This window comes from Drosophila yakuba, chromosome 3R, assembly GCF_016746365.2.
Source record: "Drosophila yakuba strain Tai18E2 chromosome 3R, Prin_Dyak_Tai18E2_2.1, whole genome shotgun sequence".
NCBI classification, from domain to species: Eukaryota; Metazoa; Arthropoda; class Insecta; order Diptera; family Drosophilidae; genus Drosophila; species Drosophila yakuba.
This window is the reverse complement of record NC_052530.2, coordinates 20835732-20855567: the sequence shown is the minus strand read 5'-3', so window position 1 is coordinate 20855567 and position 19836 is coordinate 20835732. Positions and strand designations below refer to the sequence as shown.

The window sequence follows — 19836 nt, the reverse complement described above, 5'->3', positions numbered from 1 at the left end:
CTTCGATAGCTTGTTTTTCAAGCATCCGATATATATCAGTTTATTTGTTTAGTGTTGGCTAACGAGAGCGTAGGTTTGAATTTTTATTAATGAAGAACTTTTATTAATGAAGAATTTGTATTAATGAAAGATATGAACACAAATATTCTGGCCTTGCTCGGCTCTGTAAATTGATTCAGATGGGTGAACACCAAAATAACAACCATTAAGCATATTCAGAAAAATGTTGCTTTTATTATCTTTAGAGTTGACCTTTTCAAAATTTTGCCAAAGTGTTAAGAAAATGCAATATAAAATTTATTTCATTTGGAATTCAGTGTGCAACATTGTATTTTAAACTTAAAATGTTCCATAAAAGTCTGCCATAGGTTTCCAATCTATTTCTTGCCCTTCTTTGAGTTGTCAGGATCCGAGAGAGATTGCTTAAGTTTTTCACACACCGATTTTAGAAGCTTATCGGCCGATTCTGCCTCGGCTTTCTGTTTTTCCTCCTCAATTCTCTTGCACATCTCTGCTTCCTTCTTTCTCTTTCTCTTTTCCGCAAACTCTTTCCATTTCTTATCCATTTCAGCTAGCTCCCTTTCTCTTTGCTCCCTCTTGCACCTATCAGCCTCTTCCTTCTTTTTCTTTGCTTCATTTAGTAGCTTACAGTTCCTTAGTTCCGCCTTCTTTTCCTCTTCCTCCTTCAAACGCTTGGCGTTCTCAGCTGCTTCCAGTTTGGCTACTTCTGCTTCTATTATCTTAAGTTCCTCCTCATTTCTTTTCTTCTCTTCAGCCAGTTTGCACTTCCTTTCTTGTTCCAATTTCCTACACTTTTCAGCTTCCTCTTTCATTCGTTCTTCTGCTGCTTTTCTACACTTTTCAGCTTCCTTTTTCCTTCGTTCTTCTTCCGCTTTCCTACACTTTTCAGCTTCCGCTTTCTTTCGTTCTTCTTCCGCTTTTCTACACTTTTCCTCTTTCTTTTTTCTTCGTTCTTCTTCTTCTGCTTTCCTACACTTTTCAGCTTCCGCTTTCCTTCGTTCTTCTTCCGCTTTCTTACACTTTTCAGCTTCCGCTTTCCTTCGTTCTTCTTCCGCTTTCCTACACTTTTCAGCTTCCGCTTTTCTTCGTTCAGCTTCCGCTTTCCTACGCCTTTCAGCTTCCTCTTTTCGTCGTTTTTCTTCCGCTTTCCTGCACATTTCAGCTTCTTTTTCCTTCTCTTCGGCTAATTTGCACATCTGCTCAAACTCTTCCTTGCAATTTCTTTCCTCAGCTTCCGCTTGCATTTGCTTGCATATTGAGATTTTATCATTTTGCTTGGGACAAGGCTTTTCGGACTTCTTGGGGCAAGGCTTTTGCTTTTCTTCGGACTGCTTACATTTTTCGGCCATTTCTTTCTTGCGACATTCTTCCGCTTCCTGGAGTTTTCTGCACGCCTCCTTTTCAGCCTTCTCTTTGCAGATCTGTTCCAGAGCCAGTTGTCTGCATCGCTCCTCCTGTTCCCGTTCTTCCTTGGTCTGCTGACGGATGGTGAACAGCCGGAAGGTTACCTTTTCCGCTGACATGGCATTGACCACCACCACCGATCCCTTCTGACCCGGCTCCAGGATGTCCATCTTGCCCATCAGCTTCAGACCCGACTGCATAATGCGTCGAAAGTTCAAGCTGCCAATAACCATTTCCTCGACGAGGAGTGGGTAGACGCCGCGAAAGAGCAGAGATTGAGCCGCCTCGGATTGGCTACCCGTGAGCATCACAATGGGACACGGCGGCCTCATGTGACTGACCATTTGAGCAACCATAGAGCACGGACTGGCCACCACAATTGCCCGAGCTTGACCCACCGTAGCCGCCTCCGCAATCGCCGTGGTAACCGCCGAAATGTGGTCTGCGGCACTGGTTCGGATTTCCCTTTTGAGGCTGTTCTGCAGGCTTTCGTACCAGAGAACTGCTTCGACTTTGGCACAGATCCTGGCCATGCACTGCACGCACTCCACCGGATACTTTCCCTTGGCAGTTTCACCGGACAACATTACGGCATCGGACCCATCGAAAATAGCGTTGGCCACATCCGAGGCTTCGGCACGAGTGGGTCGCGGCTTGCTCGTCATCGACTCCATCATCTGGGTGGCGCAGATCACGGGCTTGCCTACCTTGTTGCACTTGGCCACAATCGATTTCTGGGCCAGGGGAACATCCTCTGTGGGTATCTCAATGCCCATATCACCTCGGGCCACCATTATGCCATCTGATTCACGGATAATTTCGTCTATGTTAGCCAGACCTTGTTGGTTTTCAATCTTAGAGATGATCTTTATACACTCTGCCGCCGGTCCAAGTACTTGGCGGATTTCCTTCAGAGCATTTCCGTCTCGGATGAACGATGCGAAGATCATGTCCACCTTTTGCTCCGCCCCAAATATGAGATCCTGCTTATCCTTCTCCGTTACGCTGGGAAGATCCACCGGAACACCTGGCAAATTGATTCCCTTGTGGGAGCCCAGCTTGCCACCGTTTTCCACCTGGCAGATCACTTCGTCTCCCTTTGCTTCCTTCACGATTAATGCAATCAATCCGTCGTCTACAAAAATGTGATTTCCTGGTTTGACCAGTTCAGGTAATCTCTGATAATCCACGTAGATATTCTCTTTAGTGCTCTTGTCGGCCAGCTCCTTCTTGGTGCTTAGTGTTACTTTGTCTCCGGCCTTTAGCTCTATCTCAGCTCTATCATCGCCACCGGCCAGTTTTCCCGTCCGGATCTCCGGACCCTTCGTGTCCAGAGCAATTGCCAAGGTTCTGGGCAGACCCGTTTGCTCCACGTACATGGCAATAGCCTTACGAGCCGCCTGTATCGTCTGGCAGTGGTACTCGTGGCTGCCGTGAGAGAAGTTCATACGCACCACCCGCATCCCCGCCCGGATGAGCTCCAGTAGCACTTCCGGGCAGTTGGATGAGGGTCCAATGGTGCATATGATGCTGCTAAGGGGGATACTTAGGGCAGGTGCTTGAAACTGCAGTCGCGCCTGGTAATCCAACTGGGAGGCGAATGGTCCAAGGTCCAGCCGGAACTTCGGTGGTTTCTAGAAAGGATTCATTAGTGGATGATTGATACCCAACCAACGACGTACCTTCTGTTTCTTGCAATTGCTGGCATAGCAGCGATATCTTAGGTTTGACAGGCAAGTGGAACATATGGGCACTTTGGACCCTTGGCTAAGAATTCTTGCGTATGGATGAATTTTGAATTAATTTTGATACACCGAAACAAAAAAAAAATGGATAGTGTTACCTGTCAAAAACGTATAAAATCATTACCTATAAGAAACTAATCGTGGATCTCGCACGTTTAAATTACAAACAAGAGAAAACGCTATAGTCGAGTTCCCCGACTATCTGATACCCGTTACTGAGCAGATTGCACATTACTTTCCATACGTACATAAATACAGTGATGACTTTATTATAATTTTCGAAGAAATCTATATTATTCAACAATGGTATATTATATTTGTGTGTCTGTTTGAGGCCCGGGCCGGACTTTGGCGCTTCTGACAGCGGGTTCCAGCAGCCTCCTGCAGTTTCCAATATTCCGAATATTGTGTAATTAATAAATTAACTTGGTTATTAACAGTAATCAACGCGACGCCTGCCGCAGCTGCGACGCATCCAGGTACTTCCTGAGCGGCAAAGTTTATTCGACGGTGCTGAAAAGATTGATAATTGCGTTAGTATTATTAATATAATGATAGATAGTATAGATAGAAATATCGACATGTTAGAAAAGACACTTACACAATGCGGATGGTGTTGGTGAAGCCGGAGCCCTGCTTCCAGCCGGTGACCACAACGACGGAGTCTCCGGTCTTGATGAAGCCGTTCTTCTTTCCGACCTGCAAGCCGAACTGCACGCGCACGTCCACATCCTTCAGCCAGTCACCAAGAGCGGGCTCTGCAAGTGCAAAACATAGATATAATTTAAAGAACTTTCGACTTGGAAAAACGGAAGACCTACCCTTGTAGATAAGTGGCACCAGGCCACGGTAGAGATGGGCCTGACGGGCGGTCTGCGCGAAACGGGTGACCGCGATGATGGGGCAGCGTGGGCGGTACTTGCTCACCTGGAAGGCCGACTTGCCGCTGGTGGTGATCACCACGATGGCGGAGGCCTTGGCCTTGGTGGCAGCCTCAACGGCAGCGATGGCAGCCGCGTGAGAGGCATCGATGGTACCAGCGCCGCGAACCAAGTCGTTGAAGAGGTTCTGGTGCCAGAGGGCAGCCTCGGCCTCCTTGCAGGTCTTGGCCATGGTCAGGACGCACTCCAGCGGGTACTCGCCCTTGGCGGTCTCACCAGACAACATGACGCAATCGGCACCATCGAGCACAGCGTTGGCCACATCAGAGATCTCAGCACGAGTGGGACGTGGCTTCTTCACCATGGACTCCAACATCTGGGTGGCGCAGATCACAGGCTTGCCAGCCTTGTTGCAACGGGCAATCATGGCCTTCTGGGCGAGGAACACCTTCTCGGCGGGAATCTCAATACCCAGATCTCCACGGGCCACCATGATACCATCACCGGCCTCGATGATCTCGTCCAAGTTGTGCATGCCCTGCTGGTTCTCGATCTTGGAAATGATCTTGATGTTCTTGCCCTTCTCGCCAAGAACCTTGCGGATTTCGGTCAAAGCAGCGGCGTTGCGGATGAACGATGCAAAGATCATGTCCACTTCCTGCTCCACACCGAACAGCAGATCGCTCTTATCCTTCTCGGAGACGGCGGGCAGATCGACGGGCACGCCTGGCAGGTTCACACCCTTGCGGGAACCCAGAGAGCCACCGTTCTCCACCTCGCAGGTGAGGGTATCCTTGCCCACCTCGCGCACAATCAGTGAGATCAGACCGTCATCGACGAACACTCGGTTGCCGGGCTTCACCACATTGACAATGTTCTCGTAGTCCACGTACACAATCTCCAGGGAGCCCTTCTCCAGGAATTCCTTGTTTGTGGTCAGCTTGATCTTCTCGCCCTTCTTCAGCTCAATCTCGGCGGTGCCGCTGCCTCCGATCAGACCGGTACGGATCTCGGGTCCCTTGGTGTCCAGGGCAATGGCCACGGGGTGTTCGTAGCCCAGCTTGGCCGAGTAGTTCTTAACCGCCTGGCGCACATTGGCCACGGTGGCGGCGTGGTACTCGTGCGATCCGTGAGAGAAGTTCATGCGCGCGACGTTCATGCCGGTGGCCATCATCTTCTCCAGCATCTCCACGCTGCTGGAGGCAGGTCCGATGGTGCACACGATTCCGGACAGACGCACATGGGGCACTGGCGAGTCGAACTGCAGACGGCACATGTGCTCCAGTTGGGTATCAGCTCCTGCGGCCATGTTTTGCGGTACTTCGTTGGGCTGAAAAATAAGTTGTATAAGTTTATTTCGATTTCTGTTCATATTTATAAACAGTGCGAATTAATACTTTGCTGTTTTTAGGAAATCAGCACGCTAATTACCAACATTTGCAATAAAACCGGTACAAGTCTTGTTTATTGATTTTAACCTTTCCTTTCCAAATTACACAAATAATCAGCAGTTACTCCCTAGCAACAAGAAACCTTAACCGTTTAAAAACCTAGCAAAAAATAAAAAGAACCAACGATTGAAATCATTCCCTTCTGAAATAGTGCAATAAGATTATGAAACACATATAGAACCCCAACATAAACGCGGTAAATGCGTGCAAAACTCATGATAACCCTTCTTCATATCAACGAACATAAATCGATACAGTGTTTATCGACCAAATTAAATGTTTACCACCGGCTTATAAATAGAACCAGACGAGCCAAACACGACGTTTTAAGCCCAAATGCTTGCCGCACCTATAATATTTGTTAACCAAACGGGAAGTATTGCAATACTAGTTATAGAGTGTGGAATATTTGGGAACTGACAGATCAGTTACTTCTATTGTAGGTAATCAATTCAACCGCAATCCAATGATAATGTTATTTATCATTCTGATTTTATAAAATAGCATGTGTAAATAATCTATTGATAGCACTAGATATATAAAATGGTATTACCGATAATCAATAATAAATATTACTGCTCTTTCAGCTATATACATTTCGTAAGCCTTTACGATTGTTCATCCCATACTAGCAATAATTTTCTTGGTATCATTTTTTATTATAAGATAATATTTCTTCGCACTGTTTATATTATTTCTTGAAAACCGCGTATCTGTCGCTGCAGAATTCGCTGATGTAAACAAAGTGCGTGAGTGGATGGGCGTGCTTGGTTGTGGGAGGTTGTGGGTGGCCCAGAAGAGAAGACCGGAGAAAGGCAGAGCGGAAGAGAGAGTGCCAGAGAGAAAGCAGCAGGCGGAAGAAAAGTGTGCAGCGAATTCGACGCCGGCAGCGCTGCACCGCCGAAGGTCAGTTGTGCCGACCGCGACCGACAGAATTTTCTCAGCTGCAGTTGCATAATTGCCCAGTTTTCCCCCCAATGACTCTGATATCGGGCCAACCCGCCAGCCAACTGATTATGACGATTATGCATATCTTTATGGACCAATTCTGGTGGCTTTCATTCCCGTGACATTGGCGTACCTTCAGCTGCGGAGCTTCATCATAGATGGTTACGTTCACCATTTTGTTGCCTACCGAACGAGCAGTATGTAACCAGCGGGAATCGTACTTTTGATGGAGATATTGACTATATCTTCTTGCAGCTGCACAGGCAAAGCCACGTACAACACACACAATGCAGCGGCTAGCCGAGGGCAATATATTGGCAATTTATCTTTCAAGTTTGAGACGAATATCGGGATATATATGGAAAAGCGGACGCGGCGAGGACGAGACAAAAAGTTCGACTGCCGCACAGATTTTTTTGGCAAGCGGAAATTTCCCGAGCCGCAGCGAAAAGCGCTCAGAATGTCGGTAGCCCGAAAGAAAAAGAGAGCAGCAACGCAGAGGCGAGAGAGTTTCGGGCCCAGAGAGGCGAGACGAGGACGCAACAGGCCACCCCTAAGAGCCAACTTTGGCGAGAAGCTAGAAAGCTGTAAAGCGAGCAAAAAGGGTACATTCAAGGGTATGCTCGATCAGGGAGGGCCAGCTGCTCAGTCTACAAAAGATCTCTATTGCTTCTTCTAATTGAATTCCGGTTAAAATATAACTTTAATCTTTGAACACTGAATATAAAGATGAAGAACAAACCCAATATGAACTTCGAGAGAGAGGCACATGATTTCCTCCGACATTTAAGTTTTTTGCAGAATTAAGGTACCCCATTGTGCCAACATCCCCGCACTCCCTTCGAGTAAGGAGATGCGAAAAGTTTATCCAACGAGCGGAAGCTCCGAAGTTAACTGTCGCAAAGCTCCGTTGCTATCGGCATAGAAGGTTCAACGATCCATTGCGGTTATTAATTTTTGCAGATATGTACCTATGTACGTCTTATCATATGCACACGTGATGTCGGCATGTGTGTGCGTGGTAAACAAAAAACCGATCATCAGCTGTTAGACGGCGCCTATCAGCTGGCAACACAGAAAATCAGCAACGAGGAAAAGAGCCCACTGTCCAACTGCCCCCCTTCCACCTAGAATTCCACTGTGCTGACCTTGACAACCTAATCTCCTCCACGGAAAACAGCTTCGTCTCGCTCGCACTGCCATTATGCAAGTGCGTGAGCATGGGCTTTCCTTTTATCTTTCTCTCTCTCTTTCGCTCATCGTGAGTGACACGCGCAGAAAGCGTGCAAGTAAAGCTCGTCAGCTTGCAGCTTTTGTCGCCGGAAAACGCACGAGAGAAAAGTTCTGAAAGTGAAAGTGCTTTTCCAGGCTTCAGTTAATATGTAATGCGTACTATTTGCCGCATTTAACCTTGAACTTGTGGATAAAGGACGTTAGCACCGTTAACATTTTGAAGCTCGGGTCTGCGCAACAACAAATGCTTATCACTGAGACGCCGAAACAGCAACAAAATATTTTAGACAACCCGGCACAGAGGAAATTTATGCGAAATTACTCATCATGGCTGAACGCGGCGTCGTCACAGGGCAATTAAACAATTGCGATAGTGGAAGTTTACAGCGCTTCGAGATTATTATTGCTGCATTGTTCCCGATGGCCTGTTTTATAGGGTGTGATTGCGATGGTGTGGGTCATTTTACTTCGAGGCGCGCTCAGCATGGAATGACTTCTATTTCACCTTTACACATTTCGCTAACGAGGTTCTTTTGAGATTGTATGGGTGTGCGAATTCAGTTCGCCGCTGTGCTTGAGTGTATGTGTGATTTGTGAAGCGGCAAACGCAATTCTACATAATGTGGAGAAATTGCTTGCATCATCAACAACAGCAACGACAAATGTCTTGCCACCGCCAATTTCGTTAGCGAAATTTCTAGCGTATTATAATGAGATGATGAGGTTGAGGTTGAGGTCGTCCCAAGAAGATCTGATAATTACCTGTTTCGGACAGTAAAGGTGAACTCGCAGAGAGATGTATTTGCTCTTCCTGTTTTGGAATTTATTTAATTCAATTTAAATGCACAGGCAGCGAACACTCCAATCAGAAACAGTGCGTCCGGCGATCTGTTCGAAAAAACAGTTGGCACCAGTGTGGCTAAAAATGCCATTCGTTTTTTAATTAAATACCATTTGGTATATACATACCAGATTCATGATATTCCAGTTGGGGTGTTCCCAAAGCTTTAAAATTGTTTTATCTTAATTCAACATATAATCCAATATAATCCAAACAATATACTTTGCATAAATGGGGCTTTATTTATGTAACTTTAAAATGAGTTTTTCATACAACAATTTTTAATTTTCGATAGACTTCATTTAGTTTTTAATATTTTTCCAATATTAACAAAAGAAATGTATCTTGAAATATTTGTATATTCTTGTTTGTTAAGTGTTTAGTTATTACTATTATTTCTTGCTAATTTTAATTTTTTTATTAAGTCAATTCCAACCAAACATGTGTGGTAAGTCTTGATAAATGTATTATTTATTCAAAAGAACATGTCAACTTTTTTGAAATTGTTTTGTGGTATTTCTTGCGAGTGATTTGTTTTCTTCTTCTTAACATCGCTAGGCATTTGCCCGGAACCGTTTGTTTTGGTTCTGCTTTCTGCGGTAAGCGTGATGTTATTCTCGATTTAATTGAATTTTAAATTAAAAATCTTCGAAAATAGAAACATGGCCACTGAGGTGTCACAACTATTGCTGGCAGTGGTCCAGGGAATCCCAGCTGGCGCCACCAACGATGACCTGACCAAGGCGCTGCCTGATGTGCCGGCGGCCACGCGGGTGGAGGCATTGAATATACTGTTGCAGCAGGGCGGGATTGAGATCCTGAAGAAGGGTGAGAAGTTGGTGTACCGCGCCAAGGACCCGGAAAAGAAGAGTGCCCTGCCCAAGGATGCTGACAACGAGGAGAAGGTTGTCTACGGCATCGTGGAGGAGGGCGGCAACAAAGGCATTTGGATTCGGGATATACGCATGAAGTCCAATCTGAATATGATACAGCTCAACAAGATCCTCAAGAACCTGGAAACTAAGAAGCTCATCAAGGCGGTCAAGTCGGTGAACGTAGGTTCTGTGATGCTATATTCCCACTTCAATGTGATTGCAAATATTTCTCGCGCAGGCCAGCAAAAAGAAGGTGTACATGCTGTACAATCTGGAGCCGGATCTCTCGATTACGGGCGGCGCCTGGTACCAAGATCAGGACTTTGAGGTGGAGTTTGTGGATGTGCTCAACCAGCAGTGCCTGCGCTTTCTGCAAATGAAACGAGACAGTGCGGAAAAGAAGCGCGAGGGTCCGTTGGCCTTCAAGCAGATGTCTTGCTGCACGGTCAACGAGGTGCAGAAGTTCATCTCCGACCTGGGCATAAGCAAGGTTAATCTGGCGGAGGCCGATCTGGAAACAATTCTCAAAACGGTGGTGTACGACGGCAATGCGGAGCGAGTGCGTCAGCAGGATGGTTCCTTCGTCTACCGGGCAGTTAACTCCCCACTTCCTCCGACTGGACTGGTGCAGATGCCCTGCGGCATTTGTCCCGTCATCAAGAACTGCTCCAATTGTGGCGATGTAACTGCTATAAATTGTGAATATATGCGAGATTGGTTGGATTAGGGATTACCTCGAAAACACTGGATTTTATTTTATTTTAAGGATTTCAAATTTAACTGCTAGATAAGTTCGCTCTTTATAGCCCGGACATTGTTTAATTACCATAAAGAGGTTAAAATTTAAACAGATTTTTAAATCCCAAAACATCCAAATGGTATATCGTATTTCGTTATTCATCGCTACGATATTCGCTGCCACATCCGTCAGCTGGTTGCCATTCGCCCGGAGCGCAGGAACAGATACGTGGCTGTTGAATATGTGAATGCCACCTCGAAAATTCCGACAATAGCTGCGAAACGGAATAAAAATTAACTTTATTGGGGCGTTATTATGCGATAGCTGTCCCAAGGCCGCCAAGTGCAATTCCTCCACCGCCTTAGGAACCCCGAATTCAACGAAATGGGTTTGTGCAAGTGCCCCAAGCGCCTGGTGACCAACCAGTTTTGCTTTGAGCACCGAGTCAATGTTTGCGAACACTGTATGGTTCAGTCTCATCCAAAGGTAAGGATTTCCCTAAAATGCTTTAATGGATGCTTGGAGTACACCACATTAATTTGTTTTCCAGTGCATTGTGCAGTCGTATCTGCAGTGGCTGCGGGACAGCGACTACATCTCCAACTGCACTCTGTGCAGCACCACATTGGAGCAGGGTGATTGTGTGCGCCTCGTCTGCTACCGTAAGGATCTGACAGCTTTTAGCTTACCTAGACAATGCACACTGACCCATAATCCTGCCATTTTCAGATGTTTTCCACTGGGACTGCCTGAACGCTCGCCAAGCTGCACTGCCTGCCAACACAGCCCCTCGGGGTCACCAGTGCCCCGCCTGCACTGTGGAGATCTTTCCCAACGCCAACCTGGTCTCGCCGGTGGCCGATGCTCTGAAGAGTTTCCTGTCGCAGGTTAACTGGGGCAGGAATGGCCTGGGACTTGCCCTGGTAAGCATTTCACTTAGTAAACTTTTAATCGATTTAAATGCTCAATTTCGCCCAGCTCTCCGAGGAGCAGAGCAGCAGCTTGAAGGCCATTAAGCCTAAGGTGGCCAGCCAGGCGGCCGTCAGCAACATGACCAAAGTGCACCACATCCATTCCGGTGGCGAGCGAGAGCGCACGAAGCCCAATGGCCATGACGCCGTGAGTCCACATTCCGTGCTCCTGATGGATGCATTTAATCCCCCAAGTGCGGGCGACTACGGTGCGTATAATCTATCATACATCTTGGTTCACAAGAGAAGTCATACTATAATCACAATCCCATATTTCCACAGCCAGCAGCCGAAGACCGTTGCTGCCCCGTCAGCCGCCAATTGGTGGTACCGATCGAGACGATAACAAGTACCAGCGCCGCACTCCTGCGGAACTGTTCTCGCGATGGACACGCCGCTTCTATGCGCCTTCCTCCAGGCCTCCGTGTCGTCGCACTTGGTTCCTGGTGACCGCCGGAATCTTTGCCTTTGTCTTGTTCGTCTACCTTATGGCCTGGCTGGGACGTGGCGGATCTGACGCCGTGGACGAGGGCTGGAATAACCCCAATCCGCAGCCGAACCACTACGAATAGGGAGTGCATTCATGGTGGAAACGACCATACGTAGCATATAATCGATATCCAAGTCCCCGATCCCGAAAGAATAAAACTTTTACAGCTATTTATATAACCTAACATTGCAAAGCGAAATAATACAACGACAAAGAACGATTCTGAGTCCCAAGCTATCTAGTCAGCATGGGGTTTCAACGTCTGGACTTGACTTCCATCGGCCGGCGGAGTGCTGACCACCTTGCGTTTTGTTGGCGTCGTTGGCTGCGGCTTACGTTTGGGAGCGTCCAAAACCTCGTCGTACTCGTGGAGCTTCTTGGCCAGGAAGTACATCTCAGCCAGGGCTATGATGAGCGCCACAATCACGCCCAGCAAGATGCGAAAGCCGAAAGGCAGCGGACCCACCATCAAATTGACGCCAAAGAAGCCGAACGTGAAGCCAGCGGCCACGGAGAAGATGAACTGCACCACGGCAATGATTTGCTTATTAAGGCTCTTAACTAGAAGACAAAAAAACGGGTTTAAAGGGTGAATCTGATAAGCTGGCCACCTGCACTCACTCTGATAGCTGATTGTGTCCTCTGGGTAGTGTTTTAATCCGGCATCCACATTCTTGGTCATTTTGAGGTAATCCCGATTGTGCTGCTCTGCGCGAAGACGTTGACAGCGAGCTTCCAACTCAGGATTGCGCGGCTTCATTTCGTTCTCGGGCAGGAGCAGATCGCAGGACTCAATCAGTTGGTGCAGAAAGACTTGGCAGTGATCCTGACGGCGCAGTTCAGCCAGCGTGTTTGAGAGCCAGTGCAGGTCGTTTAGGTACAAGAAATATTTCACCTGCTTTGGTGACTCTTCATCATTACTATCCTTGACCTCTGCCTCTGGTTCCGATTCCGGTTGATCCTTAGCGGATTCTTTGGGTGTGTCGGGTAGATTTTCAGTGAGTTTTTTCAGCAGATCGTAATCGATTTTTGGACGTTTGTGGACCAAGCCGGCATCCTTGATTATCTTAATGCGGATAGGTAGTGTGTGGCCATTTTGCTTCATAATCTTGGCCACATTTTCGGGCACCTGCTGGAAGTGCTCCTTTTGGGCATCCAGAAAATCCAGCAGCTTCTTCGACGGCACAAGGCGCACCCGAGCATCCACGATCGTTGACTTCAGCATGGCTTTTACTTGGCAATGTTCAGTTTCAGTTGCAAATCCGAGTAGAGCTCTGTGATTTCCTCCTCCTTTTCTTCAAACGAGTTCTCGATGCGACGATAGCCGTGCTCCAAATTGGTAAGAAACTCCGCCCGGCGTTGTTCACGTGCCAATCGCGCCTCCTGCAACTGGGTGCTGGCCTGGAATTCAAACGGAAGACCAATTAATCAATGATAAACCGGCGGAGATTACGCTGACCCACTAACAGTTCGTTCCACCTTCGCTTTCGCCAAGAGTGCGTTGACCCCGTCCAGCAGATGGTTGACCTCCGTGTCCAGTTGGGCGAGGTTCTCGGTTCCGCTGCCGCTGCCGGTTGCACTGCACCGGGAGAGATCGTACCTCAGAGATCCCACTGTCTCGGTGACCTGGAAAAGTTTCTCCACTTCGCTGTCGTTGCGCCGCACCTCGAAGTTCTCGAGAAAAGCCTCGATCTCGCCGTTAACAAACACGCGATGGTCTAAAATGCGGAGCGGCACCTTGTAGAGCTCTGGAAGAGAAGCGGGCACCTGGTTATCAACGATTTTCAAATGGTTTTCAAAAACTCCACCTCGTCCGACTTGGCTTATCATTATTTTCATTCGCCTACAGCTGTCACATGAGAAATGCCATCGAACCAGGGCTACGCCACTGTATCGCATATATCGTAACGCAAAATCAAACAGAGCCACTTCGCCTTAATGGACTTTATTACACTTTATTAATGGCCGCATTTATTATGAGAATTTCGCTTTTACACAGCTAGTATGAAACTTGCTGCACACTATATTTTCAATTTTAATTTGATTTATTTTAAATTTTGAATTTAGATAACAAATGTTGGTCACCCTAAAGTCTTGCAGCCCTGGCTCCCAACAAAAATACAAATTTTAGTCGCAACTAGCAATCGTATGTGCAAGCTAGTAACGGGCCAGCCTTCGATAAAGTCCCGTTACTCGAAAAGCAACCGATAAAACTCGAAAAGCAGTGCTACCTCGGCGACCAGCTGGGTGACCAGGTGCGGCCCAGCGTCGCGTTGGCAGCATGTTCGAAACGTCGTCGGCTGGCCACACTGCAATCACGCTGCTTTAATTTCCAGGAGCTGTAGAAAATTGGCCAATTTCAGCAGGATGAGCGAAGAATTCAAGCTGCCCAAGCGTTCCCGCAAGCGCACGCGTGAGGTGAAGCGCAAGGCTCGCCCGGAACTGGACGGCGAGAATGCGTGGTCGGCCATGCGGTATTGCGAGAAGTTCGAGCCGTTCTGGGACTTCACCGATAACCTGGAGCGGATCGAGGAGTCGCAGGTGCCGGAATCGGAGTTCATTGAACGCTTCGAGCGGCCCTACAAACCGGTCATCATTCGCGGCTGCACCGACGGCTGGCTGGCGCTGGAGAAGTGGACACTGGCCCGCCTGGCCAAGAAGTATCGCAACCAGAAGTTCAAGTGCGGCGAGGACAACGAGGGCTATAGCGTCAAGATGAAGATGAAGTACTACGTGGAGTACATGCAGAGCACGCGCGACGACAGTCCGCTCTACATCTTCGACAGCAGCTTCGGCGAGCACCATCGCCGGCGCAAGCTTCTGGATGACTATGTGGTGCCCAAGTACTTTCGCGACGACCTCTTCCAGTACTGCGGTGAGAATCGTCGTCCGCCTTACCGCTGGTTTGTCATGGGACCGGCTCGCTCCGGCACCGGCATCCACATAGACCCACTGGGCACGAGTGCCTGGAACACGCTGATCCGCGGCCACAAGCGCTGGTGCCTGTTCCCCACCCAGACGCCCAAGGAGATGCTTAAGGTCACCAGTGCCATGGGTGGCAAGCAGCGGGACGAGGCCATCACTTGGTTCAGCACCATATATCCGCGCACCCAGCTGCCCAGTTGGCCGGAGCAGTACCGCCCCATCGAGGTGCTTCAGGCAGAAGGCGAGACTGTATTCGTGCCCGGCGGCTGGTGGCACGTGGTGCTCAACCTGGACGACACCATTGCCATCACCCAGAACTTCAGTTCGCAGACCAACTTCCCCTGCGTCTGGCACAAGACTGTTCGCGGGCGGCCAAAGTTGTCGCGAAAGTGGCTGCGCGTGCTGCGTGACCAGCGACCGGAGCTGGCCCAGATCGCCGATAGTATTAACCTGAACGAGAGCACCGGCTTTGCGTCGGACAGCTCCAGCAACTCAAGCTCCTCCTCGTCGAGCAGTTCCTCATCGTCGTCGGAGGAGAGCGACGATGGCGGCGATTCCAACACGGACAGCGGTCAGGAGAGTCTAACGGCCAAGAAGAAAAAGAAGCGACGCATGGCTGGCGGCGGCGGCGGCGATGCGGGGTCCGCTTCCATGGGCGGATCCTCGCGTTCCTGATGCAGGGAGCGGGCCAAGCGCAAGGGCTTGCTCATGCGCCTCTTTCAGCGCCAACTGATGCTGCTGAGACGACTGCCCCGCTGCCGGCGCAGTTAGCATTGAGATCGTATTCATAATCCTCTGCAGTCTGCAGCCGCATCAGAGTTTTGTAATATTTTTCTACTTAGACCAGCATGTTTGCAGCTCTTTGATCCCGTGCTCGCCCTCATCGGATGCCTGCCTCCCTCTCTGATTTCAATAGATGCTCTGATCGTGACTCATTAGCGTAAACCCTAAATGCAAAAATAAATAAATCCAATATATTTGTACGTCGCTGGGTTTCATTTAAGCTGAGCACTTTCAATCCCAAAGCCAAACAAAACAACAGTCGACCATTCGTATTTTACAAAATTACTTTTCTCCGTTTTATTTAGAATTCTGTTTGCAAACAAAAATGCGATTTTATATAAATTGCTTTCCCTTTCGTATTGTATAAAATGAAACAAAGTACATCGATGACATGCAACTTATAAATTTTAGCTAAACTAAAGTGTACCATTATCGGAGGTGGAAACGCGCTCGATGGAACTTAATTGGGGTGTAGTCGTATATAATGTTGGGCGGCCAAAGTAAACTATAAAGGAAATCAATAGCGACATGTACAATTCATAAACTTGAAATAAAGGTAGGTAGCTACAGTTTATTCGCGGAACAGCGTCGTTGAAAGCACATGCTCTTAAATAAATCACCTTTAATTTGCTATAATTTGTTATTCATAATTATTATTAAAAGTTTCCCTTGCGCACTCGCACTCCTTGCATCCTTCAGCTCCTTACAATCCTTATAATTTATCCCGATGTTCCAGATAGAAAAGTTTTTTGCACTTTCATGTTGTTTTGTTTTGTGTTGTGTCTTCTTTTTTCCCGCGATTGTGTGTGGCTGGATTAAACGGCGTCGTTTAATTACAGATGTACATTGTATGGTTTTCTCGTTTTTATTATTATGAAATATTTGTTTTGTATAAATTAGAAATTGCGCACGCAGCTTCGTTTTGCTTAAGGTCTGACGTTTTGAATTCGTCTGGGTTCATATCCCACCGGTTTTGTTTCTGTGGTCGAATTTTCTTTTCTTTTGGAAATTTTGTAGCCAAGTTTTCGGTTTGAGAGTTGAGTGGTGTTCTTGAAATATGGTGCTGGTGGTGGTGGTGTTGGTGGTTGTTAATTCTGACTTAATCGATATACTGCGCTAACCAACGGAAACCCTCGCCGTAGCCCTGTCGCTTCAGCACGGAGCACATGAACAATTCCAGAGGACGGCCGGGCAAATCGGCGCGTGCAACTTTGCCCTGAAAAAACCAAACGGATATCATTTAGTTAAATGGCAAGCCGGAGGAAGGGGGCTGTGACTGAGCTCACCTTGCCGGTTGTTAGCTGATACAGTCCAAACACGTTTCTCAGCTCATCCTCGCTGGCCGCGCCGGGCTTATCGATTTTGTTGCCCAATATGAGCACGGGGCAGTTGGACAGCGCCTCATCCGTGAGCAGCGAATCCAGCTCGTTTTTGCTCTCCTGGAAGCGGCCACGATCCCAGGCGTCTATTAAGAAAACGATGGCATCCACGGCGGGGAAGTAGTCCTTCCAGACACGTCGTGCTGCAAAAGTAAAAGAGGGACGTAAATATGATAATAAATACAACAGCAGCGCTTATCACAAAAGGTAAAGGCTCTGATTTAGTCAAGATTTGTAAGGGTACCTCAGTAGTTGCTGTCTGCGACCAACAATCTGTAACTTATATAACATCGCTGGAATAACAAAACGCGAGTCACTGATATCAGGCACAAATCTGATATCTTTCTGTCGCTGAGAACCTTTCTACTTAAGTATATGCCTAGTTCCGAAGCGAAAACAATCGTCACGATGACGAGCTGCACTTATAACGAAGTGCTAGAGCTTCTTTATCAAAACAACTGGACTCTACAAGCCATTTCACGATGTTTGACCACTTTTCATAATGTTCATATTTATACAAATATATTAACTGCCTGTGTGCGAGTTTTTCGAGCACACTGATGTGCTCTTGCTGTTTGTTATCTACATATAGAATGTTTGCCTTCGTAATATTAATAATAAATATGTCGCCTATACGTGCACAGTGGGTTGGGAGATAGTGTTCTTTCACATATATTACGGCCATTAAAAAAGAAACTGGGTGCATGCCAAACTTATAAGTGATTCTATATAAGTGATGTAATGGGTTACATTCTCTAATATTCAAAGGTCGCAATATCGAAGTTGAACCGCCTGGGACCACTGTAGTGGCATTGCTTGGATGGGCTTCGTTCGAGTGTGTGGCGCTGATTGAACGCAACAAATGCTACGAGTGTAAGACCCACTGGCTGTATGGGTGACCTGATGCGCTATATTTCATGCTGATTGTCGTGGATCTGGCGGTTTTGCTCGCTGCGCCCTGCGATATTTGCATACTGGTCTATATTTAGTCGTGGGCACGTACGGAAAATAGCTACGATTTGGATGCACATTCCCCTGAGCTCTGGTCAAGATTAGGCACTTACCCTGAGTGTGGCCACCCAAGTCGAATGTAGTGAAGCGCATGTTGCCGATGGACAGCTCCTCGGATGCTGCAAGCGATAATTGGTTAATTGGTTCAAGTTACACAACGAATTCCGTCCAGGAAGGGAGGAGCAGACTCACTTGGATGCAGTGTGGGCACATGCTGCGCCAGCTTATCATCTTTGAGCATATGCAAGAGTGTGGTTTTGCCAGCATTATCCAGGCCCAGGAACAATAATTTGCCAGACTTTTTCCACAGACCTGAAACGAGGAGAGCGTGTTGAATAGCCTTTGACTCGAGCGTCACCAATTAATATACGCAGCTAAACTAACACTAGTGACGGATCACTTGTGTTTGCGCAGCCACAGACAGCCACATATACATTGGAGGTCAAGACAATAGCTCTGAGACTTCGGGCTAACTATAAGCTATTGGCCTGATTAAAGATGAAGCTAAGAAATAGATACGCCTATAAAACGTGATATATGTGCTAGCAGTTTGGTGTGCACTGTATACCACACATAATGTCAGTACTTAGGTGTGGAATAAATATAACTTTCAGCATTACAAAGCAAACATAAGTTTAGCTATCTAGACCCCGGAAAACCCCCAAATATGTATGTTTAAAGAATTGAGGCAAAAGTACATGGCAGTCAATTAAAAGTGTATTTTATGCACGTACCTAATAGTAATGCATATTTAACGCGCACTTGTTGTGATACGAGAACCCCAATGGAAAGTGATACTAAGTCATGCCAGCCCTTTGCCTATAAACACAATTCAACCTCTAGATCTCGAGATAATCGCTATCATTGTGACCTCCGCTGTACAGCCGTCGAGTTTGGGGTTTCTTTGGTGCGGCGGCTGCCTTGTTGGCACTTGCTCAAGAAACGCCGTCCCAAGGCACAATGTCAGAGATGCTTACCCAGGTATCCAAGCACTCCGGTGAACCAGTCCCAGATGAACATCCTGATGGTTTCTTGTGGCTATCGGTTGCGGGTGAGTGGCTCCAGAAAGCGGCTTGTGTGTGTTTTTGTGGGGGGAAGAGAGCTGCTGGGCTAGACGGCTGCCGGATCGAAAAGATATATGCATGGGATAATGGGTTAGTGCGCATTTCGACTCAAGTTCAATGTCCAGCCACAAAAACAACAAAGGCGACAACAACAACAACAATAGCAACAGCAACAGCGGCTTGGCCAATAGGAAATCAATTCTACGGCGGCTCAACTTCCGGAACCTTGACACACATACACACGCTCACGCACGCACACAAACATACACACAGTTGAGCGGCGGGGACCTTGCGGAAAACGCTTCCTTCTGGCGGCGAATTATTCGGGCTATTATTCAGTTAATTAGGTTAAAACCTGTTCTTTGTCAACTGGGCAACACTTTCTTTCTTTCTCTATTCCTCTCCCTCTCGCTCGCTCACTCTCTCACTGTCTGTCTCTCTGTGTGTGTGCCACTGGATGTGCGAGTGTGTGTGCGCGTGTGTGCCTGTCTGTGTGCAACTACGTGGTAACACGCATTATATTATACTTTATAATATCATTTCGCCTTTGGAGCACATTTCGTAATCACACTTTGGACGGCAGGTTCACGCCGATCACAGCCGCACCCTCGAAAAGGGCACAAAAGAAGGCCCAGACATCCGGACATCCCGATTCGGAATCGAAATCGGTTTGGGATTCGGATTCGGATTTTGCACTACGTGGACGCATTTCGGAATTTTAGAGCCCGCTGCTGCGGGCAACTTGCGATTGATGGGGGCTTTTGCGTATGCAATTGCTGTTGTTGTCGCGCGTTTGGATCGGTGTTGGCCGCTGGTTACCGTGCGGCTGCTGTGTGTATCAATTATCAACTTAATTCGCTTTTTCTACCTCACGTTTTTATTGGAGTCAGTTCAGTTTTTTTTAATCATAAGCCCCAGTGTGACCAATAAGCTAATGCTGCGAAAAATCGATGACTGTTTCGCACTTGTCAGAGGTTATCGATGTTTTAGTGGGTAACTTTGCTAGAAGCGGTGCGCGCCCCTTCAATGGTGGATGGTGTACTCGCTAACCATAGCTGTACAGCCCTGGTCTTTT

The 19836-nt window shown here is 47.5% G+C and overlaps 8 protein-coding genes across 12 annotated transcripts; 3 read left to right on the top strand and 5 right to left on the bottom strand.

The window, feature by feature from the left end:
- Nucleotides 1-214: 214 nt before the first annotated feature.
- Nucleotides 215-3271, bottom strand: LOC6537727 (pyruvate kinase). Its single transcript, XM_039375972.2, has 2 exons — nucleotides 3108-3271; nucleotides 215-3059 (listed from the first exon to the last, which is right to left on the bottom strand). Exon 2 carries the CDS (start codon nucleotides 2886-2888, stop codon nucleotides 378-380), a length of 2511 nt encoding a protein of 836 aa, XP_039231906.1. The 5' UTR covers nucleotides 2889-3059; nucleotides 3108-3271; the 3' UTR covers nucleotides 215-377.
- A 134-nt stretch (nucleotides 3272-3405) lies between these two features.
- LOC6537726 (pyruvate kinase) lies at nucleotides 3406-8602 on the bottom strand. 3 transcript variants are annotated; one of them, XM_015192988.3, is made up of 4 exons: nucleotides 8446-8602; nucleotides 3992-5381; nucleotides 3772-3928; nucleotides 3406-3683 (listed from the first exon to the last, which is right to left on the bottom strand). In XM_015192988.3, exons 2-4 carry the CDS (start codon nucleotides 5358-5360, stop codon nucleotides 3671-3673), a joined length of 1539 nt encoding a protein of 512 aa, XP_015048474.1. In that variant the 5' UTR covers nucleotides 5361-5381; nucleotides 8446-8602; the 3' UTR covers nucleotides 3406-3670. The 3 variants fall into 3 exon arrangements, with proteins under 3 accessions (XP_015048474.1, XP_002098271.1, XP_039231907.1); XM_002098235.4 differs by lacking the exon at nucleotides 8446-8602 and adding an exon at nucleotides 6584-6839; XM_039375973.1 differs by lacking the exons at nucleotides 3406-3683; nucleotides 8446-8602 and adding an exon at nucleotides 6584-6840 and having other exon boundaries at nucleotides 3766-3928.
- Nucleotides 8603-8966: 364 nt separating this feature from the next.
- LOC6537725 (probable DNA-directed RNA polymerase III subunit RPC6) lies at nucleotides 8967-10141 on the top strand. Its single transcript, XM_015192987.2, has 3 exons — nucleotides 8967-9123; nucleotides 9183-9579; nucleotides 9638-10141. The coding sequence occupies exons 2-3, from the start codon at nucleotides 9187-9189 to the stop codon at nucleotides 10124-10126; spliced, it is 882 nt and encodes a 293-aa protein (XP_015048473.1). The 5' UTR covers nucleotides 8967-9123; nucleotides 9183-9186; the 3' UTR covers nucleotides 10127-10141.
- Nucleotides 10142-10371: 230 nt separating this feature from the next.
- LOC6537724 (zinc finger protein-like 1 homolog) lies at nucleotides 10372-11783 on the top strand. The gene is made up of 5 exons (XM_002098233.4): nucleotides 10372-10624; nucleotides 10689-10800; nucleotides 10868-11061; nucleotides 11117-11318; nucleotides 11392-11783. The coding sequence occupies exons 1-5, from the start codon at nucleotides 10523-10525 to the stop codon at nucleotides 11679-11681; spliced, it is 900 nt and encodes a 299-aa protein (XP_002098269.1). The 5' UTR covers nucleotides 10372-10522; the 3' UTR covers nucleotides 11682-11783.
- Nucleotides 11768-12824, bottom strand: LOC6537723 (transmembrane protein 199). Its single transcript, XM_039375974.2, has 2 exons — nucleotides 12221-12824; nucleotides 11768-12160 (listed from the first exon to the last, which is right to left on the bottom strand). The coding sequence occupies exons 1-2, from the start codon at nucleotides 12822-12824 to the stop codon at nucleotides 11838-11840; spliced, it is 927 nt and encodes a 308-aa protein (XP_039231908.1). The 3' UTR covers nucleotides 11768-11837.
- On the bottom strand, nucleotides 12618-13512 carry LOC6537722 (biogenesis of lysosome-related organelles complex 1 subunit 5). Of its 2 annotated transcripts, none has more exons than XM_002098231.4 (3): nucleotides 13408-13510; nucleotides 13067-13347; nucleotides 12618-13000 (listed from the first exon to the last, which is right to left on the bottom strand). In XM_002098231.4, exons 1-3 carry the CDS (start codon nucleotides 13496-13498, stop codon nucleotides 12830-12832), a joined length of 543 nt encoding a protein of 180 aa, XP_002098267.2. In that variant the 5' UTR covers nucleotides 13499-13510; the 3' UTR covers nucleotides 12618-12829. The 2 variants fall into 2 exon arrangements, with proteins under 2 accessions (XP_002098267.2, XP_043063073.1); XM_043207138.1 differs by having other exon boundaries at nucleotides 12860-13000; nucleotides 13063-13347; nucleotides 13408-13512.
- A 248-nt stretch (nucleotides 13513-13760) lies between these two features.
- On the top strand, nucleotides 13761-15507 carry LOC6537721 (bifunctional arginine demethylase and lysyl-hydroxylase PSR). The gene has a single exon (XM_002098230.4). The coding sequence runs from the start codon at nucleotides 13967-13969 to the stop codon at nucleotides 15197-15199; it is 1233 nt and encodes a 410-aa protein (XP_002098266.3). The 5' UTR covers nucleotides 13761-13966; the 3' UTR covers nucleotides 15200-15507.
- A 66-nt stretch (nucleotides 15508-15573) lies between these two features.
- Nucleotides 15574-19717, bottom strand: LOC6537720 (GTP-binding protein SAR1b). Of its 2 annotated transcripts, none has more exons than XM_015192985.3 (6): nucleotides 19630-19717; nucleotides 18675-18815; nucleotides 17890-18009; nucleotides 17751-17816; nucleotides 16594-16829; nucleotides 15574-16523 (listed from the first exon to the last, which is right to left on the bottom strand). In XM_015192985.3, the coding sequence occupies exons 2-6, from the start codon at nucleotides 18715-18717 to the stop codon at nucleotides 16407-16409; spliced, it is 582 nt and encodes a 193-aa protein (XP_015048471.1). In that variant the 5' UTR covers nucleotides 18718-18815; nucleotides 19630-19717; the 3' UTR covers nucleotides 15574-16406. The 2 variants fall into 2 exon arrangements, with proteins under 2 accessions (XP_015048471.1, XP_002098265.1); XM_002098229.4 differs by lacking the exon at nucleotides 19630-19717 and adding an exon at nucleotides 19581-19599.
- Between the last annotated feature and the right edge of the window lie 119 nt (nucleotides 19718-19836).

Bases quoted from the DNA above. Each gene is read 5' to 3' on its own strand.
- LOC6537727 (XM_039375972.2), bottom strand. From the start codon at position 2,888: ATGCGGGTGGTGCGTATGAACTTCTCTCACGGCAGCCACGAGTACCAC.
- LOC6537726 (XM_002098235.4), bottom strand. From the start codon at position 6,625: ATGGTGAACGTAACCATCTATGATGAAGCTCCGCAGCTGAAG. The intron at 5,382-6,583 runs GTACGCCAATGT...CTTATTTTTCAG, and splicing joins ATGAAGCTCCGCAGCTGAAG to CCCAACGAAGTACCGCAAAA. The intron at 3,929-3,991 runs GTAGGTCTTCCG...TTGCACTTGCAG, and splicing joins GGTGCCACTTATCTACAAGG to AGCCCGCTCTTGGTGACTGG.
- LOC6537725 (XM_015192987.2), top strand. From the start codon at position 9,187: ATGGCCACTGAGGTGTCACAACTATTGCTGGCAGTGGTCCAGGGAATC. The intron at 9,580-9,637 runs GTAGGTTCTGTG...TTTCTCGCGCAG, and splicing joins AGGCGGTCAAGTCGGTGAAC to GCCAGCAAAAAGAAGGTGTA.
- LOC6537724 (XM_002098233.4), top strand. From the start codon at position 10,523: ATGGGTTTGTGCAAGTGCCCCAAGCGCCTGGTGACCAACCAGTTTTGC. The intron at 11,062-11,116 runs GTAAGCATTTCA...AATTTCGCCCAG, and splicing joins ATGGCCTGGGACTTGCCCTG to CTCTCCGAGGAGCAGAGCAG. The intron at 11,319-11,391 runs GTGCGTATAATC...ATATTTCCACAG, and splicing joins CCCAAGTGCGGGCGACTACG to CCAGCAGCCGAAGACCGTTG.
- LOC6537723 (XM_039375974.2), bottom strand. From the start codon at position 12,824: ATGCTGAAGTCAACGATCGTGGATGCTCGGGTGCGCCTTGTGCCGTCG. The intron at 12,161-12,220 runs GTGAGTGCAGGT...TTTGTCTTCTAG, and splicing joins GGACACAATCAGCTATCAGA to TTAAGAGCCTTAATAAGCAA.
- LOC6537722 (XM_002098231.4), bottom strand. From the start codon at position 13,498: ATGCGATACAGTGGCGTAGCCCTGGTTCGATGGCATTTCTCATGTGAC. The intron at 13,348-13,407 runs GTGGAGTTTTTG...CTTCTCTTCCAG, and splicing joins GATAAGCCAAGTCGGACGAG to AGCTCTACAAGGTGCCGCTC. The intron at 13,001-13,066 runs GTTAGTGGGTCA...TTTGAATTCCAG, and splicing joins AAGCGAAGGTGGAACGAACT to GCCAGCACCCAGTTGCAGGA.
- LOC6537721 (XM_002098230.4), top strand. From the start codon at position 13,967: ATGAGCGAAGAATTCAAGCTGCCCAAGCGTTCCCGCAAGCGCACGCGT.
- LOC6537720 (XM_015192985.3), bottom strand. From the start codon at position 18,717: ATGTTCATCTGGGACTGGTTCACCGGAGTGCTTGGATACCTGG. The intron at 18,010-18,674 runs GTAAGCATCTCT...TCCTCGTTTCAG, and splicing joins CGGAGTGCTTGGATACCTGG to GTCTGTGGAAAAAGTCTGGC. The intron at 16,524-16,593 runs GTGAGCTCAGTC...TGGTTTTTTCAG, and splicing joins ATCAGCTAACAACCGGCAAG to GGCAAAGTTGCACGCGCCGA.